Source organism: Mandrillus leucophaeus, unplaced genomic scaffold (assembly GCF_000951045.1).
Source record: "Mandrillus leucophaeus isolate KB7577 unplaced genomic scaffold, Mleu.le_1.0 Scaffold5, whole genome shotgun sequence".
In the NCBI taxonomy this organism is placed as follows: domain Eukaryota; kingdom Metazoa; phylum Chordata; class Mammalia; order Primates; family Cercopithecidae; genus Mandrillus; species Mandrillus leucophaeus.
In genome coordinates this window covers 12,296,358-12,316,053 of record NW_012105364.1, presented here as the reverse complement: position 1 = coordinate 12,316,053, position 19,696 = coordinate 12,296,358, and the positions used below count along the sequence as shown (strand labels likewise).

The 19,696-nt window shown below is 36.3% G+C and overlaps 1 protein-coding gene across 1 annotated transcript in view; it reads right to left on the bottom strand.

The window, feature by feature from the left end:
- SLC13A1 (solute carrier family 13 (sodium/sulfate symporter), member 1) overlaps positions 1-19,696 on the bottom strand; it is an 87,752-nt gene that overhangs the window by 8,392 nt on the left and 59,664 nt on the right. The window contains exons 8-12 of the mRNA XM_011995954.1: positions 11,497-11,616; positions 6,470-6,568; positions 5,927-6,028; positions 2,683-2,789; positions 235-344 (exon numbers count right to left, since the gene is read on the bottom strand). Of these exons, the coding sequence (XP_011851344.1) occupies positions 235-344; positions 2,683-2,789; positions 5,927-6,028; positions 6,470-6,568; positions 11,497-11,616 (538 nt within the window). The remainder of the gene's footprint in view (positions 1-234; positions 345-2,682; positions 2,790-5,926; positions 6,029-6,469; positions 6,569-11,496; positions 11,617-19,696) is intronic.

The window sequence follows — 19,696 nt, the reverse complement described above, 5'->3', positions numbered from 1 at the left end:
ATTTCTTTTGACATTCTTGAGCACCATAAAAACTATGTTTTTTGCTTGCAACCTGTAACATTTCTTGAACTCTGAACTCACCTCATTTGTGTGGTATATTCACGGCATAGCTAGCAAAATTTGCAACATTAAAATGACAGAGTGAAATTGAATATGCCCAAAGATTGAATGTCTCTGTGCTCTTCTTTTGAACAGTCTAGTTAACTGTTAAATATCTTACACACAGAGTATTACCTCACAGCCATCTGCCAGGGCAAACCCTCCACCAACAAGAATGGCTATATCCCAGGGCATGAATGACTGGAATTCTTTCCAAGTAATCAGTGGAGAGTAATCAAAAGCAACTGCAAAACAAAAATCCTACAGTTACACATTGCTTAAAATATTACAATATGACATTTACTTCAGCATCCTAAGTAGCCATCTTACAGGAAGTTTGTAATATTCCTATATTGTTTTTAAAGAGGGGAATTAATCTGGAGTTTGAGTAATTTCCACCTGGACTAGATGGAACATTCTACTATAAAAAAGAAAAAAAACTCTATAACTTAGAAAAATTCTTCTCGTAATATTATAGAATATATTTCAATAAATTATAACATTGTCACTTATCATTGTACTCATTCATTCACTCACTCATTCATTTATTCATTCCACTAACATCTTTGCCAACTGTGAATAGCACAGTGTATTAGACTATAGTATTCTTTGCTATGCAAAATGTCCATAATATTCCATTGGTTCTAAGAGCATCTTGTAGCATTTTAATTATATCCATTAATATTTGAACATTTTATTAGATTTTTAGTCATAAGGAGGATCATGATAGATTCACCAAGATTTCAGTTTAAAAATAATTCAGGATTCAGATTAAATAAAGTATTATTTGTGAGGTCCTTAAAGTGCTTACAAAAGGATTATCATAAAGATTTCTCTTTTGGCTTCTGACCTCTCCATTGCTTTGTTGATAAATAAGTTCATTTGAGGACATATTCTGCCCATTTAACATGTGTATAACAGGCAGCCTTCTACATGTTAAGATTTTAAGTTTACTAATCAGCTTCTTTCCTATCACCTTCCCCCAATTCCAAACCTAACCCATCCTCACTGATGACTGAAATTATGTCACCAGGTTTCTTACTGTAAGGTCATATATCTTGTTAAAATGTAAACATCTCTGAAATGTACCTCTTATTTAAAATTTAACATATTATGTATTATTTGTCATTTTTAAGTCTTGTATGAATGAGTTTAGCAGGGAGAAGAGGTTTTGAAGAATGAGAGGAGAGAGAAAGGTGGGTAGCAGCAAGTCTCTTTCTAAGGGAGGGAATTCAGATGTGGAAACCAGGGAAGCTAAAGCCAAACATGGATTCCTCAGACTTGCCACCACCGGACCTCAGGGCTTTAACTGCAATGGTCAGAGTCCTTGGGGTCTCATAGGAATCAATGCTCCATATTGCATCACCTCCTTAACACATGCTGAGATATTCTAATCTCAAGTGAAAAACAAAATACATTTGTTTCTTTGCTGTGCTGGTCACATATGTCCTGGAAATCTGATACATTAGTCATTTATGGATTCTGACAAGAGACAGGTGGGTCAACACAACTACATAAATCCCAGTTCCATCCCCATAAGAACAAACAAAACCACAAGTCTACTAGTTTATTTCCAGACAATTACAAATTAGTTGTCCCACCTTGACAAGATAGGAATCTGACTACTCAAAACATGCTGTGTTGTAAAGCAAAGACATGGATGAATCCTGTGTTTAAAAAGTGAGTGTGTGTGTGTGTGTGTGTGTGTGTTGAGAGGATGGTATGCTCAGGCAGATGTGCACACTTCTTTGTTCATGTGTTGTAAATACAATGAATGCTGTTGCGGAATACCTTTTCTTTATTTTTATTACTATCATTATTTTTAGAGACCGAGCCTCCCTCTGTTGCCCAGAGCAGTGGCACAACCATAGCTCACTACAGCCTCCAACTCCTGGGCTCAAGTGATCCTCCTGCATTGGCCTCCAGAGTAGCTAGGACTACAGGTGTGTGCCCCCACACCTGGCTAATTTTTTAAATTTTTTCGAAGAGCTGGGGTCTCACCATGCTGCCGAGGCTTGTTTCAAACTACTGGCCTCAAGTGATCCTCCTGCCTCAGTCTCCCAAAGTGCTGTGATTGCAGGTGTGAGCCACCACACGAGGCCCTTTTATTTCAGCTGTGATCCTAGGATATGGCTGTATGAGGTTGATTTAGCTTTTGTTCCAGAACTACTTTGAGAATGTAAATAATCTTTCTCTTGAAATTCATCACCTTTTTAGAACCTGTGCATTCATTACCAAGGTATGAAGCAGTGTCTTCCAATTTCTTTTTCCTATGTTTGCCAATAGTAAGATTAATTTTGAAATGGGTTTACCATGGGTCAAATAGTATCGTTTGTAGCAGAGCCCTAGCCATGATACAAAAGGAAATCTACTTCTCATTTTTGCAAAGTAAGATGATCTGTCTTGCAGGTGGAAGACGTGCTGGCTTGAAGATAGCATTGCAGTTTGCAAATAGGGCATGCTAGGCCAGGGGTTGTGCCAGCATAGACTTTCTTTCTGCTCTAGGTGCCAAGCGAAACCAATGGAATTTTATAATTTTTGCTCTTCTGTTAAATTTATGCAGAATTATAAATGATACTCAACCAATTTCTCCTGTAGGTGTAGTTTTTGTCAATCTCTTAGCTGGAATGAGAAAGAATAGCAGCCCTATAAGTAAAGCAACAGTTGAATCTGTAGCAAAACCAGGGTACCTGTAAAAGGGACAAATACGTATATTAAAAATAGCATCAAGAATTTAAATGAGCTAAAACACCAATTTTGCTAATAACATATCAGTAGTAGGTTATTATCAGTATTAGGTGGTGTAGGTTATTTATTCTCGATAATCTGCCCTAAAATATATGGATTCCCAATTAAATGACATAACACTAAAAACAATAATCTCAGACCATAGTCCTATTGTTCCCATATGTCTCTTCTTATTTTCAATACCATGTATACACATACTGATATACTAGGCCAAAGTGGCAAATTTCCCTTTTAGATAAGCTTACAATTTGTTAAACAATTTCTTCTTTGAATTATTTAATTTAATTATATTGATCAAGATTTGAAGTTGAAACATTGCTAGAGCAGAGAAAGCCCCATGTAATTGATTTATAGCATCCTTCTATTAAATTGTGGCAAGGCATGATGTTTCTGTGATCCCCTAAAACTCTTCTATAAATTGTGAAAAGGAATTGATCTGTTTTCTGAGATATCACACCTGCTTCTGTGGTTATAGGCTCTAACTATATCATACAAACGAAAACAACGTACTTAATGCTTTGTACAACATGAAATTCAATCAAGAATATTAATTGTTGGAGTGGTTTAGCCAATGCTCACAAATGATCACCGTATAAATTAAGACTGATTCAGGAACAGATGGGGTCTTAGAATCACCAGACCGTTGTAACAAATAAGACAGGTTCCCAGAAGTCTCAACAGTAAAGAACCTGGAGACCAGGTGTAACTGAAACAGGTATTAATAATTATAATTTAGTTTTAAAAGTCAGCAATATTAACTAGTGCATTTCTGTAGCCTGAGAAGAAATATGTACCATGCTAAAGATTCTTTTACTATCTTGTAACTCAGTAATGTGTACACACTACAGAAGCTTCTCTACTTCTATAATTTACTTGAAAAATCCAAAAAGCCAAACAAATGCTGTATCTTTCTCAATCTAGCAATTTTTAAAGCAGTCTACTTTCTTTAAGTATAGACACATTTTCTTTCATTATTGGTTAAAAATCTACCTTACCATAATTTATCCTACAAACTGGACCGATACTTATAATTTTATTATACCTTGTTTCTTTTATTTCAGTATAATTTTTGGTTGAATGTTTGGCAAATTGGGCCAGGCATCATGTAACCAGATTTTGTTTTATATAAAAAGACACATTGAATTCAGTCCAGGTACAAACAGATGGAATGAAAACATTAGGTGGTAGCTATAAATCTTGATATATCATGTTAGCTTTAGAAATTCTTAATGCCTGAAACTCTACATAACAAATATATCCTACAAAATATATACATTAAATTAAATCAAGGCATAAATACTGAAATAATTTATTTTCAAAGTACTTTAAAAATTATTCTTATCATATTATAACTTATATTTAGTTTGTCAGGAAAGCAGTTAGTTTGTCTCAGCATTAGAAACTATTAAGCTTATGCAAATTTTATTTGTTTTGGGTTTGTCAATTAGATTTATATTTTAAAATCTCATCCTCTCTCAAACCTTTGTTCCTTTCCTATTGTTTTCTCTCAGAATTGTAGGTGGCATGAGTGCCTGCTCATAGCCAATACACTGCTTTCCTTCTACAAACAAAACATCTCCTGTTTCCTCCTATAAGAAACAGAAATTAGAAGCTGATTATATTGAATTTCCTATTGGGATTTCTGCCTGGGCTTTATTAACTATCATCTGATTTCATTTAATTCTTACACACTGGTGTTTAGATAAAGACTCTCCCCGTCTAGGATGACAGAAGGTGGATTTTAAAAGGGGAAAGCATTATTTTTTATATTGATCTAGATCCTACCATAAAACCACAAAGTACTAATTAAACATTACATAATAATTTGATTTAAATAATTGGATATCTAAACCTCTCAAAAAGAGAAGTTTTATTTCTAAGGGAATCAAACAGTTTATAAAAATGAAGCCGATCCTTTAAAACATACCACCATATTGCATTGCTTCCCTTGTGTGGTCATTAGGAATTTGGATTCAGACTTCGCACCCTTTAGAAACATTGGCAATGCCTATAAAACTAGAAGGTTCTGATTCAAGGAGGGAAGAATTTCTTTATTCTATGTGGGCAAAATACATATGACCTAAACAATTTTGGTTTATACCCCAAAATACAAAAAAAAAAAAATTATTTTTTGCTGGGGAATGTGAGATAGGAAGTTCAAGTAAGACATGTACTGAATTTGGAAATTAGAGTAGTTCAGTGAAAGATTGAGAACACAAATCTCACAACCAAATTATTTATTTTGACATGTAGGATGGTCCTGAATTTAGAAAATTATGCTATACTCTTCCCCCTCACTTTACACGACTCAGCAATTGACTACTGGTGTATAAGACACTGAGATATAAAATTAACTCTGACCTAGCTTCTAGCATCAGCTTTTAAAATCAGTCTTATTATTTCTTCAGAAATTCCTTATCTATGAAATGGGGGCTGGGCTGAACTTATAGTGAACCAGTGCAAAAATGTAAATAAGTGAAGAAAAAGACAAGATATTAAACCAAACAAATAGTCCTCCATAGAATTAAAAAACAAAGTGGGTAAAAATCACATAATATAAATTTATATCAGATTATTAAGAGGCATTGAGTGGTACTTATTTCACATAATAACATTAGTATAGCACTTCCTATAGGGAGAAGGCCAGCACTATTCTAAATGCTATAATTATCTCCATCTTACAGATGAAGACACTGAGAATTAAGTGACTTGTCTAAAGTAAGTGGATGAATCAGGAATGGAACCCAAGCAGTGTGGCTCTGAAATCTATGCTCCCTACCACCACAGAACATAGCCTTTCTGCATATTAGATTTCTAATTTTGTAGGGATGGGAATAATTTTGTCTAATGGACTTTGCCTTTTAGTAACAGAGTAAGTAGTATGGTTATGCTTCCTGTGCTCTTATCCTAGATCTCATTCCTTATAATTTTTTTCCTGAAAATATTAGAATTTAAAATATCTTTTCAAGGGAAAGAAAGAAAAATATCTCATCCAATCTTTCAGAATTACAGGAACCACATAGGAGAGAAGCAGAGTATAAAACAGGAGGGGCTGACAAATATAGCATGCAAAACTTACTCTGAAAAAAGTGCAGACCAACCAGGAACAAATCCAGGATCTCTACTAAACCATAGCAGAGCCATTAGAATGAAGAGCACCAAGGTCACAATTTCTTGATACCTGTGGAAAAATTCCAACGGCATCATTTCTTATTTTCTAAGTCAGGACATTTGTAGAAACTCCTTGGGCTATTGTCAGGAGTGAGCTCAGTAGAACACTAAACACTGTAAGAACTAGATGTGTCAATAATTTGAGAGCATCAGTGCAGTTTGAAAAAGCCCTTACTCCTCTTTGGGGTCTTTCAGCTTCTTTTCATTTTACCTGGCAAATTTTAGTTAGCAGGGTATGTGTTTTATCATGTTGAGTTATAGTCTGTAATCTCCATAGCTTAGCAAATTTGGGGCCCTAATCAAGTGTTATAAATATCTTGCAAGCAATTATGTGCTTGTTTGCTTTTCAACAGCTACTTGCAGTATAAACAGCATTTCTCTCTTCTCTCTCCCTCTCTCTCTCTCTCTCTCTCTCTCTCTGTGTGTGTGTGTGTGTGTGTGTGTGTCTTACCTTATTGGCCCAAGCTTTTGGTATTCTTGCTTAATCACCTCAGCACAAGCTTTTTGTTGGACTGTTTTGGTTTTGCCACATTTGAACGTCTCCTTAAAACTGCAAAGAATAATTAAGCCCGTAAACAAGAAATTCTTTTACTACCACCTTGCTGTAAGGAAGATATTTTTGCAAAACGTCGTCATCTTCATGCAATATGAATTTCCCTTCATGCGATATGAATCTACCTGTTAATAACAGGTATCTGTGCTTTTCACCTCTACCTCCATCTCCCTTTTTGAATGTCTTCTGTCTTTTCTGTTTTTGCCTGGTTTGCTCACTTTTTCATGTTCTATTTTCATTGCATATTTTCCGTGACGTCCTTTACTAATCTCTTCCTTTTTCCAAGTTATTTTGTACCATTGAAATTTTGCCATGTGCTACTTATCTCTAACTAACATTTTATTATGTACTGGATCTTATATATTTAAAATGTATTTATTGTGTATCTTGGTTGTTAATTGTTCCATGCATATAAGTTTTAGCCCACTAGTTAAATTATTTGAGGGCAGGAACAGTGACGTGATCATAGATGTTTTCTTTGGTCTGCTATCTCTGAACACTGCTACCTCTGAACATACAAAGTAAATACTTGACCCATCAATCCAGTAGTACCTTTGGCAAATGTATGAGACAGTAGGGGTCAGACCCATGAATTTTCACAAAGTATGCTAAACTTGAGTTTTACACTAGTGCGGGGACTGATCATGGTCAGAGACTAAGCCTAGTCTTAGAAGTAAAATAAACTCACCTTAAATACCATTTGACCTAGCATTCCAATTACTTGATATTTACCCAAAGGAATATAAGTCATTCTGTTATAATAATACATGCATGCATATGTTCACTGCAGCACTATTCACAATAGCAAAGACATGGAATCAACCCAAATGCCTATCAGTGATAGACAGGATAAAGAAAATTGGTACATATACACTATGGAATACTATGCAGCCACAGCAAGGAATGAGATCATGTCCTTTGCAGGGACATGCATGGAGCTGGAAGTCATTATCCTTAGTAAACTAACACAGTAACAGAAAACCAAACACCGCATGTTCTCACTCGTAAGTGGGAGCTGAACAATGAGAACACATGGACCCAGGGAGAAGAACAACACACACTGGGGCCTGTCAGGGGTGTGGAGGGAGGGAGAGCATCAAGATAAATAGGTAATGCATGCGGGGCTTAATATCTAGGTGATGGGTTGATAGGTGCAACAAACCATCATGGCACATGTTTGTCTGTATAACAAACCTGCACGTCCTGCACATGTATCACGGAACTTAAGATAAAATTTAAAAAAGAAGTAAAACTCTATTACACTTTTTCATTAAGTTTCTCTACTCATACGTCCTAAAAGCACCCACAACATAATCTTCCTGTTTATTTCCAATAGTAACTGCCACTTTTTATCGTTTTCAGCTGCTTGTTTTAGTGATCTCTTTCCTTACTAATTTTCTGTCCTGAAGACCAGTGTCTTCAAAACGGAACAGTTTTTGTGAAATACTGTTCTAGATGTAGATTTTTAAAAAAATTCCTCCAGAGGAAGAATGAAATGAGAAAATGGCTAGATTCTTATGGATTATCTCTTGGAATGTTTGTGAGTAGCTCAGTTAGTTTACATTTTGTGTGAGTATAGACAGAAAGGACATTTTCTTCTGTAAAATAGCTGGGGCAAGCCTATACATTCATAATCACCCTCGTGCATACACCTCAATGCCTGAATGTGAGTGAATGGACAGTGCAACATTTATGATCAGTTAGGAAATAATTGCTTTTTTGCAATCTCAGTTAAATTACTGACTAGTGTCAGTCTCAAACTTTTACCCCTTGTCATGACATAAATACTACTATTGTAAGAAACTAATCTATGGGCCACCTAGGGAGCAATCTGTAGAAGAGAAAATCATAGTTAAAGAAAGAGATGAGTCTCCTTAGAAACAATTTTCCACCTAGTACCTTGCATATGTAGTTTATCATTTTGGTTGCAGACAATAAATAGTTAAGTCGAAAGCCAAATTGGCTTTGCTACAAATGAGGGTTAATGCCTTCACAAAGGAACTGACAAAGCCTATGACAATGCATCAAACTCTCCATTTACATAAGTTCAATGGCACTGACAGATGAGCTCCTCTTCTCAGGTATGTTGGGGTCATTTATAATGGGTGAGTTAACTGTGTTAATAGCCAACACACAAATCAGAATGTATGCTAGTCTGCCAGGGGAGTAGCTGATAATTTCCATCTGTCAATCTAAAATCTCTGGAGGTAAACACCTTGGCAGACGGAAAAGGACACTGAAAAATTAGCTGAAGCATGAAGCTGTGCAGTGTCTAACAGATAGTGGACACCAAGGGGACTGTTTAAACATATCACTGATCATGATTTCCGGACTTTACCTAGTGTATGCATTTCATGGGATTTTGTTTTTCCTCATTGAGAGCACATTTCAATATATTTGCCTTTTATGTTCTTAATTTCTCCTTTTTAAGTGGTGTGCCATTTTAAAATAATGACAATGGTTGCATATATATTTTATAAAGTCATTAAATGTAGCAATGAAGAACCTGAGACTCTTTTGACTTGGGATTGCCATCTCCTGTATCCTGCATTGCTACCTGCACAATTGAATAGTCCCCAAAGGCTTGGATTTCCTGAAAGGGGCACTTAGTATGCAGCTGGCCTCTCCCCATTGATGCCCACCTGCTGAAGTCAGTGACATTCTACACATTTGCTTCAGCAGGAGGACTGCCACATGCTGCTCCCACAATCTGGATAGAATTATTTTTTAAATCATCAGTACCATCTTCTCACTACTAATAAAACCATGGCAATTCTGGAGAAAAAGCAGAAAGAGGAATCAAGAGGGGAGAATGTCAGTCCTCATATAACTAGGAATGGAAACCATGGCCACAGGCATGGAACCTCATCTGATTTCAGCATTTTTCTTTTCTTTTCTTTTCTTTTTTTTTTTTTTCACTTTTGTTCTTGTCACATAGGCTGGAGTGCAATGGTACAATCTTGGCTTACCGCAACCTCCGCCTCCCAGGTTCAAGCGATTCTCCTGCCTCAGCCTCCTGAGTAGCTGGGATTACAGGCCTGCCACCATGCCCAGCTAATTTTTGTATTTTTGGTAGAGAAGGGGTTTCACCATGTTGGCCAGGCTGGTCTCGAACTGCTGACCTCAGGAGATATACCCTACCAGCCTCCCAAAGCATTTCGCTTTTCAAAGGAAATACGCATAGTTGGCTTCAGTCTCTCTGGTTTGATGAATAACATGCTGTTTTATTCATAGGTCCTTGAAATTATTTAAATAAAATCCCACAAAAATAAATTTGAGTTGTTTTGTTTTTCAGGAAAAAAAAATACTCAAGATTTGATATACAGCGACTTCAACTTTCTTTTAGGAGTATTGTTAAATGAGTAGAAATTACAGGCTGCATTTTAGATTTTGCTCTGGAGCCCTTCATAATTTTAAATGCTGGTTGTCATCTAAGTCATGTAACTCATTGGTACTTACGAACTACCAGCTTTGATCCCAGCCAAGATAATATTTTGAAGTTGTCTTTGAATGCGTATATTTGACATTTTAGTGGCATCAGTCGGTCTCCACTGGTCAACATTTTTTTTTTTTCTTTGACATCTATGTGTTCAATTTAGGCCCAGATGTATTAGAATTATAGCCTTGGAAGGGATCTAGCTGATTTTCTGGGTAAATTCTATCATCTTACAATTGAAGACACTGAGACTGAGAATGGGTCTGGACTTGTAATGATCCCTTATCTGACCTCTGAGAAGCCCCAATTTTATTCCTGGTCTAGGAATTCCTAAAGCAATATTCTTTCCACGTAGAACATCCTCAGATCTTTATTGTACTTGGTATATTGAAAAGGATGTCAATTTTGGTGCTAGCATGATGCAGGAAGCCCTATTTGTCACAGTGTAAGTAGCTTGATAACCCAAGGAAATTCCCACATTAAACTAAGTGGAGGTGCAAGCCTTAAAATTCCCCTTTAACAAGCTGGACATCAGATTGAGTTATTTATGCCCTTCAATATCTTATCATCTTAGGACTCAAAGGGCACCTAGATGATTTGTTTTCTAATCTTTATTTATTTATGTGTTTATTTATTTATTTAAGACAGAGTCTCACTCTGTCACCCAGGCTGGAATGCAGTGGCACGATCTCCACTCACTACAACCTCTGCCACCCAGGTTCAAGCGATTCTCCTGCCTCAGCCTCCTGAGTAGCTGGGACTACAGGTGCCTGCCACCACACCTGGCTATTTTTTGTATTTTTTTAGTAGAGATGGGATTTCACCATGTTGACCAGAATGGTTTGGATATCCTGACAATGTGATCCAACCGCCTTGGACTCCCAAAGTGCTGGGATTACAGGCGTGAGCCACCGTGCCTGGCCTTAATCTTTATTTTTATTTATTTTTTTTTGAGACAATTCTCTGTCACCAAGGCTGTAGGGCAGTGGTGTGATCTCAACTCACTGCAACCTCCGCCCGGCAAGCTCAAGCAATCCTTCCACCTAGCCTCTTGAGTAGCTGGGACAAGAGGCGCACACCACCATGCCTGGATGGTCCTTTTAGGGGGGAGGTTTTTTTTGTTGTTGTTGTTGTTATTGTTTTTTGGGGGTTTTTGTTTGTTTGTTTTGTGTAGAGACAAGGTTTTGCTATGTTGTCCAGGCTGGTCTTGAACTCAGAGAGGATTGCACAAGCAATCCTCCCACCTTGGCCTTTCAAAGTGCTGGGAATATAGGCATGAGTCACTGCATCTGGCCCCTTTCTAATCTTTAATTAACTCTTCCACAGTCAGTATTATTTAAATGAGATTCAAGCTTATCCTTAAAATAGGTATTTGTGTGTATTAATTTTGTAGCCTGCATGGCATAGGGGAAAGAGCATCGGATAAGAAGCTAAGAACTAGGAACCTAGACAACTTTTTTTAGCCTATTACCATGAAATATTTACTTACTTGAATCCTAGGAAAAGCCACTGAAGCCAGATCCAGGATAAGAGTAGAATGATAAGAGCAGCCGGGAAGGAAAATGTAAACCATGATCCAAAGTTGAGGCAACGACAGTCAGGATAGCGTCTGTGTGAAAACATGGAGACATATTCAGGGAAGGAGAGACAGGTGGAATCATTTCAGATTGTAACAGGAAAGCAGCAGTCCACCTCTTTCCTGTGCTGCTGTCCAAGAAGGAAGTCCTGGAATAGACTCATCATTAAGTACAGTACTTTTACCCCTTATCTCCTGTCTTCATTCTGTAACTGCATAATTATCGCTGCATCCCATAAAAGCAAGAGTCGATATGTTTTGATTTTTGTTCTCTATATTTAATCTTTAAGGACGTGCTTGTGGAAAAAACCCAGCGCAGTGCTTGGTACTCATTAAATGCACAAGAAATAGGTGTTCATGAGGTGTGTGCGTTTTGTTGTCACTACTCAAATCATCAGTATATGAACAAGGAAACACACATAAGCAGAATTGGGAACGGGTGAAAATTAATGGGACTGAATGTCTGTTCCCATTTCACCTTGGTGACTAGAATTCTTGGGCCTGTGAAAGAACTCTGATCCAGCCCAAGTCATCTCCCAAGGCTGTTTTCCCCTCTGTTTCTTCTACCTCAAAGCACAGCAACCAGCAAACCAGGTATATGGTAGCTCTTTCTTCCTAGAACCAGGTGCTTTGGGGCACAGTCAAATGGAATAACTCTGAGCCAGATAAAAATAATTAAAAGTTCTGAAGAAATCAACAACTTTTCTTTTCATCTTACCTAGTTATTTTTCAACTTTTAAACTCACATAATAACAACAACAACAAAAGGTCAGACACTAGCACAGTTTCTTTGGTAACCTCACATTCATTGTTCTAAAATGTCTCATACCAAATAAATTCTTATATAGTCATCTATTTTATAACTATGGAGAAACAATAGGAAATTGGAGAAATAGTTGTCTTTACTTTTTTTCTAAAAGCAGTAACACAGAGATAAATTTGAAAATCTGAAAAACAAAGATATACAGAAGTAATGAAAACATTGTTAGCATATTTTAATATTCTTGAAGTCATAAAATATGTAGAACTTTATAGAAATATAGATTTGCATTTTTTCTATTTGAATCATACTTTGTCTTTTATCATTTAAAAATCATGTAAGTAATAAAATATTTCATGTTATATCTATGTAGCAAATTTATTCACTTTAGAGTGTTTCTTTTCCTACTTTAAGATGGTTCTTAATAATAATGGGTCCTCAAAACTCTAGATTTCTAAGGTTTTCTATAATTTTCTTTGAGCTTATGAAAAGTTACTAATCTCCCTAGGCCCTACAATTATCTTTAGCAACTTGAGGATAATTTTTATCTACCTTGAAGAGATCCAAATATTAGCTTACATATTTATGCAATTAGAAAGTGACAAATGATAATTAAAGATGTTAGAAAATTGGCAGTGTGGTGAATGGAAAAATGCTTTATCACATCCATGAGGCTCTACTGAAAACTGTTCGTTTTTGAAAAATGTTTGTTGTCTCCAATTGGAAAATAAAGTAACAGGGGGAAAGCTGATTTCCCATTAACATTAGACTTGGATTACCGGATGACCTATGTTATTCTGTATACAACCTAACGACACTCAGGAATGCTGCTTGGATTAGGTTTAGACCCATGTCCTCAAGCCTAATTTCACTTTTCACCATCTGTGGCTCATATCTTGAAATCAGTATGCAGAGTTCTCTCTACCCACTGGAGAGAATCCTACAAAATGTATTTGACTGAAGATGGGCTTTTCAGAATTTTTGCCTGAAGGAATAGTTTCTTTAGAAAAATGAAAGCCTGAAAAAGTTAAACTTTGTTGTTTTGTTTAGTTTAGTAGTATGGAAGTATATAAACAACCACATGGGACTATGCCTCTTTAATCATAACCTTTACCCTTATACCTAGAGTGAATATTTTGAGCAAATAAAGAAATGTATGGCATACTCTAAGGATTTTCTTTTGCTGTGATGTTCCTTTTCCCACTCTTTCTCATATCCTACAAGTGAAGAGACTTCAAACATGCGTCTAAAGCAAATACAGTCTTCTTCTGTCATGAACTATGCTAAGAGATTTAATTCTGATGAAATCCTTTTCTTTTACCTAACACTGGTGTCTACCAAGTGCCAGGTGCTTTCCAAGCTACTGAGGACATAGTGGTGAATGAAATTGACCTGGTGCGGGCTCTCATGAAGTTTATGTTCAAGTAGGGAACACAGGCAATAAACAGGTAAACATATAACAAAATAGGAAATAAAGCAGAATGATGTAATAAAACATGATTGGGGAAGGGGGAAATTTTACATAATGTCGTCAGAGAAGGTAACGTTTTAGATGAAACCTAAATACCAAGAAGGAGCCAGTCATGTGAATAACTAGGAAACAGCATTCCAGACAGAGGAAATAGCAATTACAAAGTCCTTGAGTTAGGAATGAGTTTGTCGCACTTGTGGAGAGACAGGAGACCACTGTGGCTGTGGGTTGTGAGTTAAGGTGAGTGTGACATGAAAGAAGTAGTCAATAGGGATCAGATCATATATAACCTTGTAGCCAGTCTGAAAGAATTTGGATTTTATTACAAATGCAATAAGGACTAATTGGAACATAGTAAGTTAGTAACGTGACATGATCTACTTAGTAATTGACCTAAAACAGATTGGCTCCTGGATGCATTCTCAGGATTGAAGGCAACAAGAGTGGAAACAGCGTGTGATGTTCAGGATGTGGTAGGCAGGGTTCCAAAATATGACCCAAATTCCTGCCGCCTAGTGTGCATGCCTTGTACAATCTCCTCTTCTGTGTGGGTAGAATCTGGGAATATGATGAGATATCACTCCTGTGATTAGGTTGCTTAGTGAAAAGAGTGAACGGATTTTCCTTAGGTAATCAGAGTCCCTATCAATTGATAGAGTTAATCAAAAGCACGAACTACCCTGGGTAGGCCTAACTTAATCAGGTGAGCCCTTAAAAGAGAGTTTCCTGCTGGCCTGAAGAAGCAAACGTCCTGTTGTCAGAGGACGGGGCCCTGTACCAAGGGCCTGAGGGCAGCCTTTAGAAGCTGAGAGTGACCCCATGCCAACAACCAGCAAGAAAATGGACACCTCAGTAACTAAACTGCAAGGAACCAAATTCTCCTGACAACCTCAGTGAGCTTGGAGGAATACCCTGAGCCCCTATCTAGGTTACAGGCCTAGTTGCCACCCTGCTGTCAGCCTGGTAAGATCCTGAGCAAGAGCCCAGCTAACCTTTGCCTGGAGTCTTTTTTAAAAAAATTCTTAAAATTTTAAATTTTTGTGGGTACATAGTTGGTGTATATATGTATGGGGTACCTGAGATATTTTGATAAAGGCATTCAATTTGTAATAATCATACCATGGAAATGGGATTATCCATCCCCTCAAGCATTTATCCTTTATGTTACAAACAATCCACTTATACTCTTTTAGTTATTTTTAAATATATAATTAAATTATTAACTATAGTCACCCTGTTGTCCTATCAAATACTAGGTGTTATTCATTCTTTCTGTTAATTTTGTACCCATTAACCATCTCCACCTTTCAGCCCACATCCTATTATCCTTCCGAGTCTTGGGTCACCATTCTTCTACTGTCTATCACCATTAGTTCATTTGTTTTGATTTTAGATCCCACAGATAAGTGAGAACATATAATGTCTTTCTGTGCCTGGTTTATTTCACTTAACATACTGACTTCCAGTTCCATTTATGTTGTTGCAAATGACAGGATCTCATTCTTTTTTTATGGCTAAACAGTATTCCATTGTGTATGTGTACCACATCTTCTTTATCCATCTGTTGATGGGCACTTAGGTTGCATCCAAATCGTGGCTATTATTAATACACACAGTATTGCAACAAACATGGGAGTGCAGATATACCTTCCAAATACTGATTTTCTCTCTTTTAGATATATACCCTGCAGTGGGATTGCTGAATCACATGGTGGATTTATTTTAGTTTTCGAGGAACTTCTGAACTGTTCTCCATACTGGTTGTACTAATAATTTACATTCCTACCAACAGTGTATGAGGGTTCCCTTTTCTCTACATCCCCACCAGCATTTGTTATTGCCTGTCTTTTGGATAAAAGCCATTTTATCTGGGATGAGACGATATCTCATTGTAGTTTTGATTTACATTTCTCTGATGATCAACAATTTTGAATGCCTTTTCATATGCCTGTTTGCCATTTGTATGTCTTCTTTTGAGAAATATTCAAATATTTTGCCCATTTTTAATTGTATTATTAGATTTTTTCATATGGAGTTGTTTGAGCTCCTTATATATTCTGGTTATTAATAATTTGTTAGATGGAAAACTTGCAAATATTTTTTCTCATTCTGTGGATTATCTATTCATGTTGTTGATTGTTTCCTTTGCTGTGCAGAAGCTTATTAACTCGATGTGATGCTATTTGTCCAGTTTTACTTTGGTTGCCTGGACTTGTGGGGTATTAGTCAAGAAATTTTTGCCCAGACCCATGTAGTAGAGAGTTTAATCAATGTTTTCTTGTAGTAGTTTCATAGTTTGAGGTCTTAGGCTTAAGTATTTAATTTATTTTGATTTCATTTTTGTTTATGGCAAGAAATAAGGGTCTAGTTTTATTCTTCTGCATATGGATATCCAGAGTTCCCAGCACCATTTATGGATAAGACTGCTTTTTCCCCAGTATATGTTCTTGGCACCTTTATCAAAAATGAGTTCACTGAAGATGTATGGATTTGTTTCTGGGTTCTCTATTCTGTTCCATTGGTCTATGTGTCTGTTTTTATACAAGTACTATGCTGTCTTGATTACTATAGCTCTGCAGTATAATTAGAAGTCACGTAATGTGATTCTTACAGTTTTGATCTTTTTGCTAGAGATAGCTTTGGCTATTCTGGTTCTTTTGTAGTTCCATATACATTTTAGATTATTTTTCTACTTCCGTGTAGAATGTCATTGACATTTTCATAGGGATTGCCTTGAATCTGTAGATTGCTTTGGGTAGTATGAACCTTTTAATTCTTATCCATGAACATGGAATATCTTCGCATTTCTTTGGTGTCCTATTCAATTTCTTTCATCCCTGTTTTATAGTTTTTATTACAGAGATCTATCACTTCTTTCATTAATTCTTAGGTACTTAGTTTTATTTGGGGCTGTCATAAATGGAATTACTTTTTTAAATTTCTTTTTCTGATTATTCACTGTTGGCATATACAAATGCTACTGATTTTTGTTTGTTGATTTTATATCCTGCAACTTTACTGAATTTGTTTATCAGTTCTAATAGTTTTTTGGTGGAGTCTTTAATTTTTTTCCAAATATAAGATCATATCATCTGCAAACAAAGATACTTTGACTTTTTCCTTTCCAATTTGGGTTCCTTTTTAACTTTCTCTTCTCTGATTGCTCTAGCTAGAACTTCCAATACTATGTTGAATAACAGTGTTGAAAGTGGGCATCCTTTTCATGCTGCAGATCTTGAGGAAAATCTTTCGGTTTTTTACCCATTCAGTATAATACTAGCTGTGGATCTGTCATCTGTCATATACAGCTGCTTCTTCTTCTTCTTTTTTTTTTTTTTTCCTAATGTTATGGTATTTTCTTTCTTTACAAATTTTTCGAGGGTTTTATTGTGAAGGGATGTTGAATTTTATGAAATGCCTTTTCAGCATAAATTAAAATGATTATATAGTTTTTATCCTTCATTTTGTTGTTATGATGTATTATTACATTGATTTATTTGCATATGTTGACACATCTTTGCATCCCAGGGATAAAAGCCATTTGGTCATGATGAATGATCTTTTTAATGTATTTGTTGAATTCAGTTTGTTAGTATTTTATTGAGGATTTTTGCAACAATATTCATAAGGGATATTTCTCTGTAGTATCCTTTTATATGTGTCTTTGTCTGGTTTTGGTACCAAGGTAATACTGGACTCATAGCATTTGAAATTATTCCCTCCTGTATTTTTGGAATAGTTTGAGTAGGATTGATATTATTTCTTCTTTAAATATTTGGAAGAATTCAGCAGTGAAGTCATTGGGTCCCAGGCTTTTCTTTACTGGAAGAATTTTATTATGGCTTCAATCTCATTACTTGTTATTAGTTTGTTCAGGTTTCGGATTTCCTCATGGTTCAATCTTGATAGATTGTACATGTCTAGGAATTTGTCCATTTCTTCTAGGTTTTCTAATTTATTGGCATAGAGCTGCTCATAGTTGCTACTGATGATCCTTTGAATTTCTGCAGTATCAGCTACAATTACTTCTTTTTCATCTCTGATTTTACATATTTGGATCTTTTCTCTTGCTTTCTTAGTCTGGCTAAAGATTTGCCAATTTTGTTTAACTTTTTTTTAAAAAACAACTTTTTGTTTTCGTTGATTTTTGGTATTGTTTTCTTTATTTCAATTTAACTTAATTCTACTCTGATCTTTTCTTCTACTAACTTTGGGTTTGGTTTGCTCTTGCTTTTCTCGTTCTTTAAGATGCATCATTAGGTTATTTGAACTTTTTCTTTTTTTTTCTTTAATGTAGGCACTTAGAGCCATAAACTTCCCTCTTGGTACTGCTTTTTGCTGTATTCCATATATTTTGATATATTGTGTTTCCATTAACATTTGTTTCAAAAAAATTTTCAATTTCCTTCTGAATTTCTCTATTGACCCACTGGTCATTCAGGAGCATATTGTTTAATTTCCACATGCTTTTATAGTTTCCAAAATTCCTCTTGTATTTGATTATTAGTTTTACTCTATTGTGGTTAGAGAAGATGTTTGATATTATTTAAATTTTTTGAATGTTTTAAGACTTCTTTTGTGACCTAACATATGGTCTATCCTTCAGAATGGTCCATGTGCTGTGGAAAAGAATGTGTATACTGCAGCCATTTGATGAAATGTTCTGTAAATATCTGTTAGATCCTTTTGGCCTATAGTGCAGATTAAGTCCAATGTTTCTTTGTTGACTTTCTGTTTGGAAGGTCCATCTAATGCTGAAGGTGGGGTGTTGAAGTCTTTAGTTATTATCTCTCTCTCTCTCTCTCTCTCTCTCTCTCTCTTTAGCTCTAATAATATCTGCTTTATATATGTGGGAGCTCTCATGTTGGTTGCATATATATTTACAACTATTATATCCTCTTGCTGGACTGACCCCTTTATCACTATATAGTGACTCTTCTTATACTTTTTGTCATGAAATCTATTTTGCCTGATATAGGTATAGTGACTCCTGCTCTTTTTTGGTTTCCATTGGCATGGAATATCTTTTTCTATCTCTTTATTTTCAGTCAACTCGTGTCTTTATTGGGTAAGTGTGTTTCTTGTAGGCAACTGTCCAATAGATCTTGTTTTTTATCCATGTAACCACTCTATGTCTTTGGATTGGAGAGTTTAATCCATTTATATTCAATGTTACTACTGATTAGTAAGGACTTATTCTTGCCATTTTGTTATTTGTTTTCTAGTTGTCTTGTGGTCTTTACTTTTATCTCTACTTCGTTCACTAAAAGGAAGCTTTTAGTCAAGGTGAGTTTCTCTAGTGATATGGTTTAGTTTCTTGCTTTTTATTTTGTATGTATACAGTGAGGCTTGATGTTCTAATGTACTATGGCTCAGCTAGCACTCAAACCACAAGACATAGTGCTTCCCGCTCTCCCTCCCCTTTCTGAAGGCAGTGAAAGCTCACCTTGTGTCCACTGCCACCACAGATCCATGGGGAGCATTGCCAAGCTACCACTGATGTTCCTTTAAGGTCCAAGGGCTCTTCAGTCAGCTTGTGTGAATACTGCCTGGCCTGGGACTCACCTTTCAGGACAGTGGGCTCCCCCTCCTTCCCAGGACAGGTCCATAAATGCCATCCAAGAACCAAGTCAAGGAATCAGAGACCTTAAGAACCTGCTTGGTGCTCCACCCCTGTGGCCAAGCTGGTACCTAAAGTGCAAGCCAAAGTCCCCTTTACTTTTCCCTCTGCTTTTGTCAAGCAGCAAGAGTCTCACCCCATAGCCCTCACAGGTAAGAATGCACTAATTCTCACCTGAAGCCAGCATCTCTTAGAGTCTCACCCAAAGCCCTTGATGTAGTATCTGAGTCTTGCTGCTGGTTTTTCAGGGGCCAAGAGCTTT